This window comes from Nanorana parkeri, unplaced genomic scaffold, assembly GCF_000935625.1.
Source record: "Nanorana parkeri isolate BGI_ZX_2015 unplaced genomic scaffold, ASM93562v1 scaffold736, whole genome shotgun sequence".
Classification (NCBI taxonomy): Eukaryota; Metazoa; Chordata; class Amphibia; order Anura; family Dicroglossidae; genus Nanorana; species Nanorana parkeri.
Window position 1 is genome coordinate 465,003 of NW_017307004.1, and position 19,831 is coordinate 484,833.

At 44.1% G+C, this 19,831-nt stretch overlaps 1 protein-coding gene across 1 annotated transcript in view; it reads left to right on the plus strand.

Moving 5' to 3' along the window:
- Positions 1–19,831, plus strand: part of KIAA0430 (KIAA0430 ortholog) — a 144,963-nt gene that overhangs the window by 61,204 nt on the left and 63,928 nt on the right. Inside the window, exons 10-14 of the mRNA XM_018564209.1 lie at positions 2,713–2,853; positions 2,885–3,077; positions 3,260–3,438; positions 3,561–3,641; positions 16,401–16,637. Coding sequence (XP_018419711.1) covers positions 2,713–2,853; positions 2,885–3,077; positions 3,260–3,438; positions 3,561–3,641; positions 16,401–16,637 — 831 coding nt within the window. The remainder of the gene's footprint in view (positions 1–2,712; positions 2,854–2,884; positions 3,078–3,259; positions 3,439–3,560; positions 3,642–16,400; positions 16,638–19,831) is intronic.

Consider the following 19,831-nt stretch of genomic DNA (forward strand, 5'->3'; position numbering starts at 1 on the left):
TATATTAAAAGATACAAAAAAAACTCCTGGAATGCAATTAGTAACTTCTCAGTAGCTAAGCAGAATGTGACAGAATAATGTGCAGATTTAACACATGACATCCCCCAGCTAAACAGATGTTCAAAAGCTCAAATACACAGGGCCTCCCATGTAGCTCCCCCTGTTTGCTCCTCTTTGAGTCAGTTGAATCTGAAGCTTTTTTCAGAAAGACAATTTTCCACTTTTTGGAGCAAGTAGACATGAGGCACTGGATTCAAATCAAAAGATTGGTCGGAATGTGATCAAGCACAATAGCTCAGGTGCGGCCATTAACATACACATTGAAGATTTCATGTATATGAAGTCTAAGGAGGGTGCCAGACATTCTCAGAGTCCAAAAATGTGTTATTTATTATTGGTTCACAAATGACAAAACAGAACAGCCAGCTTTTTTCAAGGCATCAAAGACCTCTCCTTCAGGGCTTAAACATAGTTGGTAGAAAGAAGTACTCCATGTCAGCACAAATCACCAGGCATTAACCATTTGCTGCAATGAGATACAACCATTATTGGTGAAGCCCTCCTCAGCCTGAAAGTGTTCACCCACTTTCCAAGGTGTGTGGTATGTCTTCTGGCCTTTGTAGACTCTTGAATATCTTGTTCTTGTGTGCAAGAGTTTGTGCCTCCAGGCTATACACTAGGGTTTCTTCGACTGCCCCTGTTCTGGCTTCAAACCACCCAGTGTCTTTGCAGTACCTTGCAGACCTTTTACCAGGCCCATTTCAAAGGGGGGTTTTACCCCATTCTAAACGTCCAAGTCTTTAAATGTGTCCATTTGTTTTCAATAATCCTTGATGGAATCCACCAGGTCAGGATTTGCTTCCTGTTCTGCCTCCCTAGTCTAAGCATTGAGATTGTGATTTTCTGTAACTGTTGTGGTGAGATGACATTGACTCTCAATCGCAGAACTGTGCAGACCTTTACAACAGCGAACATTGGATAGGTCAAAAGATCATATGTAATCTAGTTAGCAAAGTGTGCATGTGGATAAGATGCAGACTAGAACATAATGAAGAAAGGTGGTGCGATCTACGCAGAGCAAAGGCTGAACTATGGAGAGGGGTGGAGACAAATATCAGACAGCTGAAACAATTAACGGCATATCACAATGCATGTGTAACATGACACTTCTTAACCCTGGGGATTTATTGGCCGGTGTGGACTTTTTTCTGGTTCTCGCATTTCCGCGGTGGCAAGGGAAATCCAGCTTTTTTTGACTCCAATGGAACAGTATGTTCCTGCTTTCTCCGCTGTGTGCATTCCCAAGCATGGAAAATTGGTAGGCAGAGTTTCTCGGTTGTCAGTGTCTGGACCCAGGATAGTGGTCTGTGCACCAAGCCCTATTCCAGGACCTGTAACTCCAGTAAGGGACTCTGGATAAAGATCTGATATGTAGCTGAACAGGCTGGATAAGTTTGTTGCCAGGACCTAGAATCTGCTGGTGGACACAGTAAATGCACTACTGCTGCTTTGGTATAATTACCTCCCCCACCAGGCGTAAAATATGTACGGCACTCTGGTTAGAGTGAATCAAAGGGTTTTCACCTTTTGGAGTTTCTGCATGGTATAAAGCCTTAGTTGCAGCTGGTTGTGGTTATGTACCTTCAGGGGTGAGATCTCTGCCTTAGCCATTCTTTTCCAGACACTGGTGGCATTTTGCTCTACAAAAAAAAACTGGTTTGTCCAGTTCAAGAATTTTGTGTCTGAGTGGACTGGAAAGAAAAAAATAATTTTTGTTTTTTTCCATAAAGTCCCTTTCTCAGAGTTCTTGCCCCCCTCTGTGTATTATAGCCTTTTGACTTTTGGTACTGCTTGCTATAAAACTGAAGCTTCCAGGTCATGGGAGGGGTTTTACGAAGGGCTGGTGTTTTTTTGGAGGTCATTTGCTAGTATCCAGTTCTTCTGTAGGCAGTAGTATAACTCAGTTGTTCAAAACGCCTACATCCCTCAATGGATTCTGCTAAACACAAAAAAAGTTGAGTACAGATATCATATATAAGATAACCCATTGGAGAGCTATCTAATGATGTGCATCGCCCAGTGCCTATTGGTAACCGGAGACCTATAAGAAATTTGTTCTTTACTCCATATGATTTGGAGATGTATATAATATATATAATCAGGTCTGAGACAAGCTGTTTCTATACCCAGAAGACAAAGACAAAAGGAAAAATGGAGATAGATTCAATTCTACAGGATGTTCAAGCAACACTTCTGCTTCCAGCCAGCTGTCTGTGGCCACTAAAATTGCTGGAATAGAGGATGCATTTAAAAGTGCGAAAGAGTATGTTTCAGAGTGTACTATCTGGTTCATACTCTAATTTTCTCTTCTAGATACACTTTTTGCTTGTTAGGTTTTTAACTTCTGTTCCTTCATTATCTGAGAACGTTTAAACCTGGAGAGTGTGAAATTCTATATAGCACTTTGATGGGTGTACTTTGTATTTATTTTCTATTGCTTGTAGGGTTTTTTCTGTAGTGTAAATTGTGTGCTCATAATATTCTGTCTAGACTTCTGTTTCAAAAACAGATTTATACTGTACCCCCATAGTGAGCTTGAGTAAGACTGGATATCCAGTGAAGCTTGTTTTTGTAATTGCCTATATTTTTGAATGTTGCGATATACAACCTTTTAAGTTCATCGAATCAAAATATTTTTCCCATCTCCTCTAGGCGGGAGAGCTCCATCAATGGTAACCTTTCTATTTCTGTGGAAAGTAGTAAAAAGGAGGAAACATTTCAAATGAGTAATCTCTCTGCATTCAGCAAACTTGCTGGGACTAGGCAGATTAGTCCTGCCGGTCAAACTGGCTATTTTTTATTTTTGCTTTCTCCTCTCTCTCTCCCTCTCAAGAAGTTTGTCCCCAAGCCTTTCCAATCCATTGTCGCTTATGACTTTAAATGAGTCTGATCCGGTTGATTCATCTGTTGATCCGTTTGCTAATGGTGCTGATATACACATTGGTAATCTAGATTATAGGAGGTCTAGAAAGGAGCTTCTTCAGACACTGCAGGAAATATTTTCCAGATTTGGAAAGGTGAGTTATTTTAAATATGTACATACTGGAAAATACTGAAATTTGGGTAGAATATTTGCATTTGTAAAATGGCATACTGAGGTGAGTTTGTATGCACCCTGGTTCATCTCCATACTTGTGTAAGAGCGGTCTGTCTCTTGAAAATATAATTTTTTGTTTTGTTTCCATTTTGTTATGATTAGATAAAACATCTAGAGCTCAGTCCTCATACAGATTATCAGCTGAAAGCCACAGTTCAGATGGAAAACCTTCAGGAAGCAATCTGTGCTGTTAACAGTCTGCATAGATACAAAATTGGTAGTAAGAGAATCCAAGTGTCCCTGGCTACAGGAGCAACCAACAAATCACTATCTTTACTGAGGTACATGAAATCTGCCTGTTTAGACTTTCAAATGTAGGCTTTGCATTTCTAACATGTATACCTCATATTTATTTTTTCAATTATTATTCTTAATTACTTTTTTTCCCTGATCTCTTAAACAGTTTTGGTGCTATTTCTATCCTGCAAGATGCCCCAGCTTGCTGCTTACCTTTATTTAAATTCACAGAGATCTACGAGAAAAAGTATGTATTTAAAACTATAGTTTTATATAATATCTTTAACAAAATTTTCTTAGAAAATAACAGGAACAGGTACTAACCATTCCTGAAAAAAAATTTTTGCAAACTTAACTAGAGGTGCACCGAAATGGAAATTTCTAAACCAAAATAAAAAAAATTGTCAGGCCGAAACCAAAATTTTTTTTTATTTTAACTTTTTCAATTTTTTATATTTTTATTAAATATTTTTACTTTTTAGTGGCTTTGGGGAAATATTAGGGGTCTAAACAGACCCCTGATATCTCCCTTTTTAAAATGGAAAAATTTTGAGAACACGGTCCTCAACCTCTGTTTCTGCAGCCCCAGTTATCAATGAACAGGAATCCTTGAGTGTTCCAGTTCATTCATAACATGAGAACATAGTGTGTTTACTAGCACTACAACTATGAATGAACAGGAGGTGATGTAGATCACGTCCCATTCATAATTGAGGATATAGTAACCATACTATGTCCTCAATTATGTACAAACACTCAGCGATCACTGAGGAGGCTGAGTGGGGGCAGGGGGGAGAGCTCAGCCTCCTGTGACAACGCGTGCTGTCTCTGCCCACACACCGCTCTGCCAGACTGTTATAGGAGGCTGAGCAGTGTGGCAGGAGGGATGCCGGCCTCTCACAGCCCCTGGCCGGCTGTCACACTTTCTCTCCTCCCCGCTGGGGCACAGAGCAGCGCCCAGCGGGGAGGAAAGAAAGCAAGGATGCACCGATGGAAATGGCAATTTCGGCTTTTAGCCAAAAGTGCAATTTTCGGCCGATATATCGGTGTATCCCTAAACTAAACTTTTCTCTTTAGGATACAGTTCTCCATGCTTTCTTTCTATGGTTTATACTGCTGACTACTGTCTAATTGGAAACTAGGCAAAAACATTGAAAGAGGCCATCCTATAACCTATCCCTTACCATTCTTGCTTAGTTTAGGTGTCCTAAGGAGGATGGACATCTCTCGCCCATTTTGCTTGTTTAAAACTTCTGGGGATTTTTTTCTTCAATGAAGAGCTGCTGCTAGATTCAGAATAGATGTCTGAAATCCTGGTAGTCTCTCTATTTAGCCACAGAGCTGAATTACTTAAAATATATATTTCCCATAACGTCTTCCAGGACAGCATCACGAGATGGAATCTCCACCTAATGTCTTCCAGGACAGCATCTTGAGATATGGAGGCTCCTCCCAATCCCACGGGAAACGCTTCACCATTAACCTTTTGGCCAGCTCATCAGTCTTTGTGTTTCCTCAGGCAACCTGAGGATGTGCGTCACAGGAACGCTGGGGAGAGCCTCCATATGGTAAGTGGCCAGGGGGGCTTTCTCTTTCAAAATGTGGGTAACAGGCTTACCTAGGGCCTCCAGCTAGTCCCTCTAGCAAGGCAGGGGGTACGCTGGCTCTGCTTCCTCCTTCAGTGCCCTGCGAGGGCCAGGACCAGAATGGCATTGTTTCTTGGCTGAGTCGCGGGGAGAGGGTGTCCGCCGGTCAGAGGGGTTCGTCCTGTCTCCGCGGCTCCGGGAGCTTCTCCACAGCCAGACCGGGTGACCGTGTACATCACTTCCGGTGCGAGTGACGTCCCTTCCGGGCGCCGAAGCTTATGCGTTCCAAGCCTCGTTTTCGGCGCAGGAAGAAGGGGAGGGCCTTGGCTGGTGTTAATTGGCTCACTTCTCAGTAGTGACTAAGAAAGAGCTGGCGGTTTGTTTGAACACACTTCGAGGATGGATACTTTGCCTCTGCAGGCCTCTACAGCAGCAGATTCAGTTCCTTCAGGCACCAGCCCGGCACAGGTATGGGTGATTTTCTTATACATTCACCACCCTGGTTACTCTAACATTTTTTCCTTTCTCCACCTGGGGTTCCTTGGAGCAGGACCTTTTTTTTGGTGTTGAGGGCCACTTCTATTTTTCTGATTATTGGGATTAGAGCTTAGCCCTTGTTGTTTGTTTGTATTTCAGGCTAAGACTTCAGATAAGGCCAGAGTGGCAATTAAAAAAATGTGCGGTTTGCGCTTGCAAACTAAAGGTGCCCACACACCTTAAGACCATCGCGTGCGCACACTGGCCCGTTCGGCAGTTGTCGAACAAGCAGGCCACTAACCCTCCGAGAATCGTACGATTCTCAGCGGGTTTTCAAGCCTGCTTGTTCGACGGAAGACGTGCGACCGTACAGTAGAAACGGATTTCTCGCGATTCTCGTACGATAATCGTACTGTTTATGGGCACCTTAAGTTCTAACTATGCAAGGCCTTATGTCGGAAGTGTATTGACTACCTCTTTAAGGAAGAGTCCTCGTCAGCCTGTAGTAATCTTTAACAACAGTTAAGGAGGGGCTGGCTTCTACTTTCCAATCCTTCAGATCAGTTTTAGAAGTCTTTAAACCTAACCCCGGTGCCGCATCAACACCTGCTGCTACAGGGGCTGGCCAGACAACTCCCAGGGCATCTGTGGGGTTGTCTGAGGAGGAGCTTAGTGAAGCAGGCCCCTCATGGTTACTCTTCAGAAGATTTAAGCGCCCAAGAGGAAGTGTCTCCTACCTCCTAGATATAAATTTGTCCTTGGAGGATGTGGATGATTTGCTTGCTGTCATTTATGGTACTCAGGAGATCCATGAGGAACAGGTGCAACCTTCTCGCCATGACCTCATGTATTAGAGTCTACAACAAAAGAAGTTTAAAGTATTCCCTGTACATAATGGCCTCTCAGACGCAGTAGTCAGGGAATGGGCGGAGCCTGAGAAAAAGCCTCTCGGATCCACTAATCTCAAACGGAGGTTCCCGTTTGACGATGACCCACACCAAAGCTGGATGCTCCATTGGCAAAGGTTTCCAAAAGGTCAGATTTGCCCTTTGAGGACATGGGTGTTCTCAGAGCCAATGGACAAAAAAAATGAAGTTTTGCTTAAAAAGGCTTTGGACTCTATCCTCTTGAACTTAAAACCGGCCCTGGCCACGACTTGCATAGCTAGGAATTTGGAATTCTGGCTTCACAATTAAGGACCCACTTACTGTCAGGTACACCTAGGAAACAGTTGTTGGAGTCTTTTCCAATTCTGTTTAAGGCAGTGGGGTTAATTGCGTATGCCCCGGCTGAGTCAGTCAAGATGACAGCCAGGTTGTCGTCACTGGTTAACTCTTCCCGCATGGCTTTGTGGCTCAAAACAGGCTGTTTGGAGCAGAATTGGAGACATTTCTGGAAAGAAAAGCCGATAAGAATTTCCCAGAAAAAAAGCCTTTTCGGAGAACAGGTTAAGGCCCTAAGGTGGATAAGGCGGAGGTTCCCAAAAAACACTGGACGGGCCATAAGGGCAGGGGCAGAGGAGGGATTCTCTTTAACCCGCCCGCTCCATCGCCCAAGCCACAGTGACTGTCTACTTCTAGTGGGAGGAAGACTCGGGGACTTCCATCACTGGTCGAGGATCACCTCAAATCAATTTATTTAAAATCTGGTCAGGGACAGTTAAAGGTTGTAGTTCAACAATGTTCCTCCAAAGCGATTTTTGGCCACAAATCCTCCAAGACAAAGGGACAAAGCAGAGGCTCTGTCTATTGCTGGGGGATTTGGTGGACCAGAAAGGTTATCACTCGGGTCCCTGTTTTTAGAAGAGGGACAGGGATTTTATTCCCATGTATTTCTGGTAAAGAATCCTTCAGGGAAGTTTTTTCGGTTGATTCTCAATCTGAAACCATTAAATGGGGTGATTGCATACAAAAGATTCAGAATGGAGTCGATTTTCTCCATCAAAAACCTCCTACAGCCCAAGGCTTACATGGCTACTCTAGACTTAAGGGATGCATACCTCCATATTCCTATTCATCCGGCCTTTTAGCAGTTTCTCAGGCTCGCATTAAGGATTTGCCCCCGAGATTAATCATTACCATTTCCAGGCTCTCCCGGCCTGCAACTGGTAATTAAGACTTCAGGGAATCAGTATTATTCCCTATCTAGATGACATACTGTTGTCAGCTGCTTCAGCCTGCCGGTTAGAGAACGACCTAGCTGTAACACAGGATTGGCTGCAGGATCTGCGTTGGATATTTAATTTTCAGAAGTCAAACCTGATTCCTTCTCAGGAAATCCAGTACCTAGGTTACATTCTCAATACTGTGAAGCAGAACACCTACCTTCCCAACAAAAAGATTCTGAAGGTGGTGGCAGCGGTCAGTCGGTTGCAGGGGGAATCGGCCAATTGCGTTGAGAGCATGTATTGGGGCTCATGATCGCTTGCTTACCGGCAGTCAAATGGGCCGGATTTAATCAGCGCCCGCTGCAGTTTTTTTGTTTAAAGAAGTGGAATCGGGATCAGGGCAGTAGATTTGCTGGTCCTGATTCCTGCCTCAGTGAAGAGAGTCTGTGGTGGTGGAGAACAGACTCATCTTCAGTCTGGTCTGGAGTGGATGCCTCGGGCCTCCATGACGCTCACAACGGATGTGAGCTCCTGGGGGTGGGGGGCACATTCTGAGTCCCAGATGGCTCAGGGTCACTGGTCTCGAGAGGAAGCCAGAATGTCCTCCAATGGGACGAAACCATCAAGGGAGGCGAGGGACAACACTACACAAGCCCTGGGGGTCATCCACTCCGCCCGGTCGAACGCCACCCCATGCATAATTCTTTCCACCGACGCGGAGAAGGCGTTCGACAGGGTGGATTGGATGTTCCTCCAGGGTACGCTGGAGGCAATAGGTGTGGGACAACATATGCGAACCTGGATCGAGGTGCTATATTCAGGCCCCTCGGCCCAGGTAAGAGTAAATGGCACCTTATCTTCATGCCCAATCTCGAACGGCACCCGGCAGGGGTGCCCCCGTCACCTCTTTTATTTGTGCTGTCCCTAGAACCCTTTTTACGAACGGTCCGCGCCACACAAGACATCCACGTCGTTACAATTGGCCATACGGAACACAAGGTAGCCGCATTTGCGGACGACCTCCTTCTTTCTTGCATTACCGGACATTTCTATCCCTGTACTCCTTGAGGAATTCAGGAGATATGGTATCCTCACGTTTCTCCTGAGATGGGAGGAGAAACTCCAGATCAATATTCCACCAGAAGCCGCATCTAAATGCGGCTTTCTTACCGTTCATCAATCAGCAATAGATACCAAGAGTCGGGTTACAAAATTATGACGAGATGGTATCGTACTCCGCAAACCCTCCATTCACTGTTTCCGGATTTACCGGACCGGTGCTGGAGGTGCCAACAGTCCTCGGCAGGCATGCTACATATATTCTGGTCCTGTCCGGACATCCTGCAGTTCTGGGATAGGGTGCATGCCCTCACTCAAAAATTCTCCGACTTCCTGGTTCCTCGAGACCCAGCCTTTTTTCTTCTACACCATAATAGTATCCCTGTGCATGCCTATTCTCAGTCCCTTACCAGACATATAGTAAATGCAGCGAGGGCCTGTATACCGGCTAACTGGAAAAAACCTGAACCACCGTCCATCAGACAGGTTCTAAATCGCATTCAGGATATCTATCTTATGGAGGACCTCACAAACTCAATATCTACAAAATATACATCATTCTCAAGTACTTGGCTTCCTTGGATGGAATTTGTGAAGTCACCTGAATATCTCACTTTTGGAGTGTAGCCCAAAACACGACAGAAATTGGGGGCTTTTCCATAGTTAGTTTTGATTTAATGTCATTTACTTCCCCTTAAGTACTCTTTTCCTCCACCCCTAATCCCCTTTACATAGACCTTATCTCTCTTTGCCAAGGGTTAACATATTTCATGGCCCCCTTCTCACCCCCCTCGTCTTTATTTGTCCAACATTCTCCCGAACATATGTGTCTCTTGGACTATATTCTGTCCGCGTATTATTTGTGATAATAATCATGAGATGCCACTGATGATTTAAATGACAGCATGGGTAGCCCAGGATTTGGGATTATTGCCCTAAATTTGCTTTTTGCTTTGAAAAACACTGATTCGATTTTCTTGTTATTTACATGCAAAAAGTTTAATCTGTACACCTTTCGTCACAGTTTCCCCCACTGATTTTGTAAAACCTTTGAAAATTTGAAAATAAAGAATTTAAAAAAAAAAGAATGTCCTCCAATTGGAGGGAATTGAAGGCTATCACAAACGCTGTCTTGAGTTTCCAGGGCAGATTGAGGGGTCATCATCTGTTAGTGTTTTCAGACAACGTTACAGCAGTAGTTTATTTGAACAAACGGGGGCACAAGGAGTCCTGCTCTGCAGAGCCTTGCCAGAGGCATTTTTGCTGGGCAGAGGAAAAACTGGCCTCAGTGGCGGCGGTTCACTTAAAAGGTACCCACAATTTCTTGGCGGATTACCTCACTCGTAATCAGATAATACAAGACGACTGGAGTCTAAACCAAGAGGTGTTTTGCCTCTTAGCGGAGAATTGGGGTCCTCCGTCCATAGATCTTCTTGCCTCGCCGGGAAATGCAAAGGTGGATCCGTTCTTTTCCCTGCATCCAGGAGATGCCGCCGTGGCAGTGGATGCGCTATTGAAGCGATGGGAATTTCAGCTATGTTATGCGTTTCCCCCAATCCATCTAATCCCAAGGGTCCTTCAGAAGTTTATGCTAGAAAGGACGAAACTCATTCTGATTGGGCCCTATTGGCCAGGGCGAGCTTGGTTCACTCTGTTGCTTTCCCTCACGCATTCGACTCTTCCTGTCTGGTCCCTGAGAGATCAGGTCTGATCTGTCCTGCATGCGGAGGTGAACAGATTCAGGCTCAAGGCCTTCTATCTGAGGAGGACATTTTGAGGACAAAGGGATTTTCAGTTAAAGTTATTGATACTCTCCTACATAGCCGTAAGCTGGTAACTAGGAAGATATATGGCAAAGTGTGGAAGACATTTACCGCTTGGAGACATAGGTCCAATAGGAGCTCGGGGATTCCAGCCATCGTGGATTTCCTTCAGGCGGGGGCGGACAAGGGCTTGGCTCTCAGTACGCTGAGGGTGCAGGTATCAGCACTTAGTGTGTTTCTTCAGATGTCCCTGGCTAAGACTGTGTGTGTGTTTCCGGATTTTTCAAAGCCCTCAAGAGAATCCAACCTCTTCCTGTTAGGGCAATGCTTCAATGGGATTTATCCACGGTCCTGCAGGGACTGACTGTCCCCCTTTTGAGCCTTTGGTTGAGGCGTCCCTACGAGATATCACCTTAAAGACGGTATTTCTGATTGCTATAACCTCAGCCCATAGGATTTGGGAGCTTCAGGCCCTATTAGTTAGGGAGCCCTTTTTATTGGTTTTTGAAGGATCGGATTGTTCTTAGGACCGACCCAGCCTTTTTATCAAAGGTATCTTCTACCTTCCACAGATCACAGGAGATTGTCCTGCCTACCTTTTTGTCCGAAGCCTACAAATTCAGGGGAATTGGCATTCAGCTGTTTGAACGTGAGACGATGTCTCCTACATTACCTTCAGGTTTCAAAGCCGTTCAGGAAGTCAGATGCCTTGTTTTTATTATATTCAGGTAGATCCAGGGGTAAGCAGGCTTCTAAGGCCTCATTAGCTAGGTGGCTGAAGCAGGCCACTGTGGATGCATATCAGGTTCAGAACCTTCCTCCTCCTGGGCTCGTTAATGCACATTCGACTAGAGCCTTTTGCAGCTTCCTGGGCCGAAAGGGCTGGGGCTACCCCAGAACAGATTTGCAAAGATGCAACATGGTTTAGTTTTTCAACCTTCGTACAACATTATCAGTTGGACCTCAATTCAGCAAAGGATCAGGCGTTTGGGCGCAAACTGCTGCAAGCTGTGGTCCCACCCTAGGCTGGTAAGTCCTTGGTTATCTCAAGATGCTGTCCTGGAAGACGGAGGGGAAATCCAGAGTTGGGACTTACCGGTGACTCTCTATTTCCAATAGTCTTCCAGGACAGCAGCTGCCCACCCATTAATGCTTGTTGTATTGCTGTTTTTCCAGTGGTGTTGTCTGTTTCTGCTTTTTTTCCAGTTTGCCTTCGGTTCTTGTGATGACTGAGGAGCTGGTCAGAAGGCGGGCCTTTTAAAAGGTTAATGGTGACGTGTTTCCTGTGGGATTGGGTGGAGCCTCCATATCTCAAGATGCTGTCCTTGAAGACTATTGGAAATCGAGTTACCGGTAAGTCCTAACTCTGGATTTTACTGTGACAACCCTGCAGCTCCAATGTTCCTGTAGAGGTTACATAGGTTGAAAAAAGATATACAAGTCCATTGAGTTCAACCTATAGAGATAAGACAACTGGATGTTGCTTGTACAACACACGGCTCAGCTGTGTCAAGCCAGATCTTGAAAATCTGTTGATTCACAGCAAATGCCAATTCCAGGTCCAGAGTAGATGTACCTGGATTCTCCCATCCCAGAGGCTCTGAAGACTCGCCAGCATTGTGTGAATAGGTTGTGCATTGCAGGAGTGTTTATACATGGGGAAACTTAGTGACAGGTGTGGGCAGCCTCCTTCTTCTTTTTTTTTTTTCTTCTTTTTTTTTTTTCTGTGTTCTGAAGTGCTGATTTCAACTCCTCCTGCCAGAATGTCCATTGATTACCCACACAGTCAGGGCTTCTTCTGGGTCCTTGGCCCACATGCATCACAGAAGGTTTGTGGAGCTTTGCTGATTTTATTTTGGCTGGCCTGGGTTCTCCTTGACTGCTATCTATCGCCCCTTTCACCTCCAGAGACACAGCATGATTTTCCACTTGGACTTGGCTTAACGTCCCCTGCACCCTCCAGAATTAGTTGGCTGGTCTTCACTTACCACCTGTTCATGAGTACACACCTTGGGAACACAGTGTCACAGTCCTGCACAACCTTGGGTAGGCAAAGCATCATTTGCCGGTGGTGTCTGTGGTTTACATGGTATGGAATCTAAATTTTGTGCTCTTCAGTAAAAGATAAATGCTATCATGAACTCTCTAAAATCCCCTTTTCTGATCGTTGAGGGGCAAAGTTCTTATTTTTATGAAGACATGTTTTTTATTTTTTTGGATGTGGTCCTGTTTGTAAGGGATACAAATGTTAGTTTTTGTGGCTCTCCGTGAACATTAGAGAAAGGGATTTTATGGTGAGTGCATTCATAATGGGTACTGCCTCCTCTCCAACAATGTGTTGCTAATGGTGCCAGCGGGTACTGTCATCCTGTACACTATGGGAAAAGTCTCTAGTGTGGATAATAAGTAGGGATGCATATCCGCCGAAAATGGCACTTTTGGCTAATTGCTGAAAGTGCCATTTTCCTGCCGATACATCGGCACATCCGTGATTTCTTTCCTCCCCGCTGGGCACTGCTCTGTGTCCCAGCGTGGAGTTGAGAAAGTCGACAGCCAGCCGAGCGCTGAGGGACAAGAGCGCTGTGAGCGACCAGTGTCTCTCCTCCCACACCGCTCGGAGCGGTGTGGGGGCGGAGACGGTGCTGTCACAGGAGGCTGGACTCTCCTCTCGCACCGCTCACTCAGCCTCCTGTGACAGTGCGTGTCAGAGGAGAGCAGGCTACATACACTCAGCGATCAATGTAGATAATTGAAGATCTGGTATGGTTAATATATCCTCAATTATGAATGAATGGGAAGTGATCTATATCCACTCCTGTTCCTTCATAATTGTGTTTATAGTAAACATACTATATTCTCAAGTTATCAATGAACAGGAACACTCATAGAGGATTCCTGTTCATTGATAACAGGGGATACAGAAAAAAAGATTGAGGACTCTGTGTTCTCAATCTTTTTTTCTATTTTAAAAGGAAAATATCAGGGGTCTTTTTAGACCCATAATATTTCCCCGAAGCCCCTAATTTAATAAAATATATTTTTAAAAAATTTAAACATTTTCGGTTTTGGCCTGACAATTTTTTTTCTATTTCGGTTTTTAAATTTCTATTTCGGTGCACCTCTAATAAGTACTCCTCCTCTCCAGCAATGTGTTGCTAATGATGACCATGCAGAGAGGAAGTCTTGAGTGAAAGGGGGCACAACAGATTGTTTATGCTTCACACATAAGCCCATCGGTTAACAATTACAATCTGTGTGAATGTGTGTGCAAAAGGACAATTGGGATAAGTGTAGATTAACCCAGAGACCAGAGCCAGTCTGTGTACATTGAGTGTTTAACTATGATGAAAATGTGGTTTGAACTGGTGAAAATTACCAGTGGGGCTGTGTTGCATGGAATGGAGGAGAAACAAATGTGTGGTGCTCAGCATGCCATACTCATTCACACAGTCGTGTGAACTGTGCCCACTTAAAACCCAACAAACTCCCTTGGCTAGGCATTGGGGCTGAGCTGGAAAAAGTGGCTGGTGCTTTATGGCATTGACATTAAGTGAGTTGTTTACTCTTCTAGGGCTGCAACAACTAATCGACATAATCGATTATAATCGATGATTGAAAAAGTTGTTAACTTTTTCAATCATCGATTATTCGGCTTCCGATTGGTTGGCCCTTTTCACGGCTCCACACACGCTGCGCGCCACACTTCCTCCCCACCTTACGCTTGCTGCAGCCACGCTCCACACGCCGCACCTCCTCCCCGCCTCATGCTCACTGCCCGCCAAAATCCACGATTGGCACAGGGACGCGGGGAGAAGAAGTAAGGAGGAGCAGGTGTAGGCGGATGACTGCCGCCGATAGATGGGCCCGATCTCAGAAACAAGTTGCTGGAAGACTTCTCAGGTAAGCCTGCACTTTCCCACACATGGTGCTCTTTAATGTATTGCTGGGATTTGTATTCCTCTATAGCTGATGGTACATTGTGCTGTATACCATACAGCACAATGTACATACACTGTATGTACATACACTGTATGTATAATTTTATTGGTGGGATTTGTTGTATTCCTATGTAGCTAGTGGTATTCTGCATTGCGCTGTATAGAAGACTACAAATCAAGGAATAATACATTATACAGCACAATGCGGAATTCCACCAGCTATAGAGTACAATAAATCCCAGCAATAATACATTATACAGTGGTGCAATGCCGAATACCACTAGCTATAGAGGACTACAACACCCAGCAATAGTACAATATACAGTGCAATGCAGAATACCGCCAGCTATACTGTACTATTGCTGGGATTTATTGTATTCCTCTATAGCTGGTGGTATTCTGCATTAACCCAGAGACCAGAGCCAGTCTGTGTACATTGAGTGTTTAACTATGATGAAAATGTGGTTTGAACTGGTGAAAATTACCAGTGGGGCTGTGTTGCATGGAATGGAGGAGAAACAAATGTGTGGTGCTCAGCATGCCATACTCATTCACACAGTCGTGTGAACTGTGCCCACTTAAAACCCAACAAACTCCCTTGGCTAGGCATTGGGGCTGAGCTGGAAAAAGTGGCTGGTGCTTTATGGCATTGACATTAAGTGAGTTGTTTACTCTTCTAGGGCTGCAACAACTAATCGACATAATCGATTATAATCGATGATTGAAAAAGTTGTTAACTTTTTCAATCATCGATTATTCGGCTTCCGATTGGTTGGCCCTTTTCACGGCTCCACACACGCTGCGCGCCACACTTCCTCCCCACCTTACGCTTGCTGCAGCCACGCTCCACACGCCGCACCTCCTCCCCGCCTCATGCTCACTGCCCGCCAAAATCCACGATTGGCACAGGGACGCGGGGAGAAGAAGTAAGGAGGAGCAGGTGTAGGCGGATGACTGCCGCCGATAGATGGGCCCGATCTCAGAAACAAGTTGCTGGAAGACTTCTCAGGTAAGCCTGCACTTTCCCACACATGGTGCTCTTTAATGTATTGCTGGGATTTGTATTCCTCTATAGCTGATGGTACATTGTGCTGTATACCATACAGCACAATGTACATACACTGTATGTACATACACTGTATGTATAATTTTATTGGTGGGATTTGTTGTATTCCTATGTAGCTAGTGGTATTCTGCATTGCGCTGTATAGAAGACTACAAATCAAGGAATAATACATTATACAGCACAATGCGGAATTCCACCAGCTATAGAGTACAATAAATCCCAGCAATAATACATTATACAGTGGTGCAATGCCGAATACCACTAGCTATAGAGGACTACAACACCCAGCAATAGTACATTATAGCTGGCGGTATTCTGCATTGCACTGTATAGTGTACTATTGCTGGGTGTTGTAGTCCTCTATAGCTGGTGGTATTCTGCATTGCGCTGTATAATGTACTATTGCTGGAATTTGTAGTCCTCTATAGCCGGTGCCATTCTGCATTCATTGCTGTATAATTGTACACTTTTCATTTCACTATATTGCCACCACACTTTTTTTTGTTACTTCCACCGCTCCAAGCTTGCTCCTGTGATGGACTACAATCTCAATACAAACTAGTAGTCCATCACTGGAGCCATTTTTTAAAATGTATTTTATTTTTTAACCGATTAATCGAACTATAATCGGCTAATGGATTGTGAAAATTATCGTTAGCTGCAGCTCTATACTCTTCCAGGAAATACCTGGTAGTTGCTTCACTGCCATCGGCTAAAGGGAGTGGTGGGAAATGGAAGAAAGCAAGTTTGTTGCTTTAACCTTCATGGGCATGACATATGTTTGCTTTAAAGCTGCAGTTCACTCCGACTTGTCAGATATCATTAGCTAGATCAATGTTTCAGAGTATAAATCCTAATCAAGAGGCTATAGAAACTAAAGCATTAGTTTGATTTGTAGATTGTGTGACATGCATGATTTATGTAGCATTTTCCCATCGTTTATCCTATGCACATGCTTATAGACAAATCATTCCATCAGCTAAGCCTTTTATAACTTTTTTTTTTTCCAGGTTTGGAAACAAGCTGATTGTGTCGGACCTGTACAGATTAACAGACACTGTTACTATCCGTGACCAGGGGAGTGGAAGACTGGTCTGTTTGCTGCCAAGTTTTCAGGCAAGACAAAGCCCTTTAGGGTCTTCTCAGTCACATGATGGCTCATCTTCCACCTGCAGTCCTGTGGTATTTGAAGAACTGGAGTATCATGAACCATTCTGCAGGCAGCATTGCACCAATAAGAAGTTCAGGTACATCTCTTGCAAATTGGTGGTTTTGTGCCTTAATTAGAACAACGAATTAGTGAGAGTTGTTAGTTTTTTGGCGTTCTGACTTGAAATAACCTCTGGCATAAGCCCTATTTTTCATCAGTTACTCTGCAGTGGAGAAATGGCAGTTTGAATTGAGGCCAGTTTCTATGTGTTCTGTGTATGTTTGTAGCCTTACGTTAAGGTGGCCATACACTAGTAAATTTTCGGTCGGAAATTATTAATTTCTGTTATGAACACTTGTTCGATTTATAGCTAGAATACCCCATCAAGCATAGTCAAATGTAGATTTTGGAATCGTTATTAGACGTACTAACCAACCAATTTTTGACTACGGTATTTTCCTTTTCCGCATGTGCTGTGTTTTTGCAGAGATTTGTGCTCAACGAAAACCTCACTGATTTTTTTGCTCAGTCAAAAAAAATGTTCTCAACCTGACCAAACATTTTTAATCACAATATCAAAAAGGAAAATCAGTGATGTAACATCAACTGTTCGATTTCTGTTTAAAAGGCCGTTCATGTACAATTTCCGAATGAAAATCGCATGTATGGGCACCTTTTAAACTGTAAAAAGGGAAAACTTTCACATCCAGCTTTTAAAGTGAGCCTGAATATGTACACTAAAATTTACAGGTATGGATCAAGCTGTAAAAGCACTTTAATGCAAGCCCAATTCACCTCTATGTATAAGCATTATGGAAAAATTAATTTTCAAAAGTTTACAGCACAGATGGAAAAAAAATTGGACATAGTTTAAAGTGACATTAAAGCCAAAAAAAATGTCCCCTCCCCCCATGTAAATGTTAGCACTTACCTCAAATGATGTCTCTTATTCTGATCTTCCTCTTCTTTCCCCATGTTTTCATGCGTCCCTCCAGCGGTGCGGCGGCTCTCCGATCCAGCGCTGACTCCTGTCTGCTTGCAGGCACTTCAGATCCAGCGGTGTCTGCATGCGGGTGCACGCGTCCATAGACTTACCTTGCGCCTCTGCTCGTCTCCCGGCCGAGAATCCGAACTGCGCATGCGCCCGCCCCAAGGTCCTTTGCGGCCGTACGATCACTTCCTGATTCTCGGCGCGGGAGCGAGCAGCGATAACTAGGTACGTTTAAAACTAGTTCAAGCCTGTTTTTTTTTTTTAAACTTCTTGCCTATATCAATTTTTTTTTTTCCCATTTTGCACACATGCTTATGTTTAAGCTTGAAGATTAGTTAGTCCCCCCCAACCCCCCTCCAACGCATTATATGTTTTGGTAAAAACGAGACTGTAGAATCAAATGGCGGCAGTTACACCAATATTGTGGGACACTTTTTTTTTTTTTACTGTTTATCGAAACCCACATTTTCATTAAATACTCAACTTAATTTTAGTACACATATATTAACCAATTTTTTGGTAGAATACAAAAGATGAAAGCCGAGTAAATTCATCACATGCCGAGACTTTTTGCCTGCCCGTGAAACAGCAATTCTAACTATGACTGTACTCAAAATTGTCTATCGTTGACATCTTAAAAGCCTTTAGAGGTTACCAATTTATAGTAAACTGTGGATAATGAGCCCAGAATTCTTGCTCTCTAGTGTTCCCAGAGGTACCTAGCATGCCATAATTATAGTTTTGTACATAGGCACACATTACAACATAAAACATTTTACATTTTTTTTGTTTATTTTAAATAAGCTTTTTAACTTTTGAAACTTCTGAGGGAGTGTAAATTACCTAGCAACTTGGAGTCTGTTTACAGGTTTGTGCTGTTGGACATGCTTGCGTCCGTGGCAGTGAGAGAGTTAATGCCAATAGTCTGAGCACGTGTGTGTCTCAACCTAAAAGAAAAAAAAATTCTCATCCATTTAGGGACATCATATGAGTTCGGGTTATACTGCCGCCTACAAGAGTATTGGACACTGTCAAACAAAATATGTATTCCAGCCCAGGATAGTCCCCCTCCTACTTCCAGGATGGCTTATTTTCTGCTACTGTTTTAGGAGGATGGACGTTTTCTTCTCGGCTATGCTTGGTCTCTGTGTCTAACTTTTTTTTTCCGCTTGAAAATATTTTCTTCAATTCTTCTTTTTATTTCCTCTTCAATTAAGTTTATTTGTTACATTGCTAAAGCTGGACTCTACTATTGCAGTTATCTGGAATACTTTGGACACCTCTTGCTATCTGACCCTCATGCACTAACAGTTGGCTGAGTTTTTGTGAGTACCTGAGGCCTTGCCTCATATTCTGAGTGTATTTGCATCACTGCCACAAGGTCGCAATATGTCTGTATGTAGACTACCTACCCATTGTGGCTCACTGAAATGCCACGTATTGAGATCCTACGAGGGGGTTCTATCTCTGTCATTGACAATGTTCAGGTTGCCGGTATGTTTCCTGTTGGGAAATTGTGGTTTGTTCAGTTAAGGTTGACCATTTTCAAGCTTTGGTCTAGTTGGTGTCTCCTTCCCATGTTGAGACATACCTCACTGGTTAAGTACCTTTCTCCCTCTCTCCCCCTTCATCAGGTTTTGGTCTCCTGGGCAGCTCTTTACCTCCAAGCAGTTATTGTTCACATTGAGCCTGTTAGCGGTTGTTTGCTGTTGCCCTCCCCTCAGTTGGTACTGCTTTTCAATGTCCCGAATCGTTAATGACTACGTGTCCCTGGGTGAGCAGAAAAATTAGATTTTTGTACTCGTTTTGTAAAGTCCTTTTCTTGTAGTCATTGAGGGAGCCAGGTCCCACTACTGTTATAATCCATGGTACTGCTTGCTTCAAAACTGAGGCATGTTTTACCGTATATACTCGAGTATAAGCCGAGTTTTTCAGCCCATTTTTTTGGCTGAAAAGTGCCCCCCTCGGCTTATACTCGAGTCAGCGTGCTCTGGTGTCCCTTTTTTAAAAAGTCAGCGGGCTCTAGGTACGCTGGTCACGTTCTAAGTAGGGGTGCCGAATCCACGGTTGATCGTTCATTTGATCTGTACTCACCTCTCCGCCGGCTTCCGGGTCTTCCGTCGGAGATCCGGTGACGTCACGGACATCGACGTCACCGGACTCCTCCCCCCCTCCCCGAGTGGCTCTGTCGGCTATCGAAGGGAAGGGGGGAGGAGTCGGGTGATGTAGTTGTCCGTGATGGGTAACGAAGGGAAGGAGAAAGGAGTCCGTTGACGTTGATGTCACCGGACTCCTCCCCC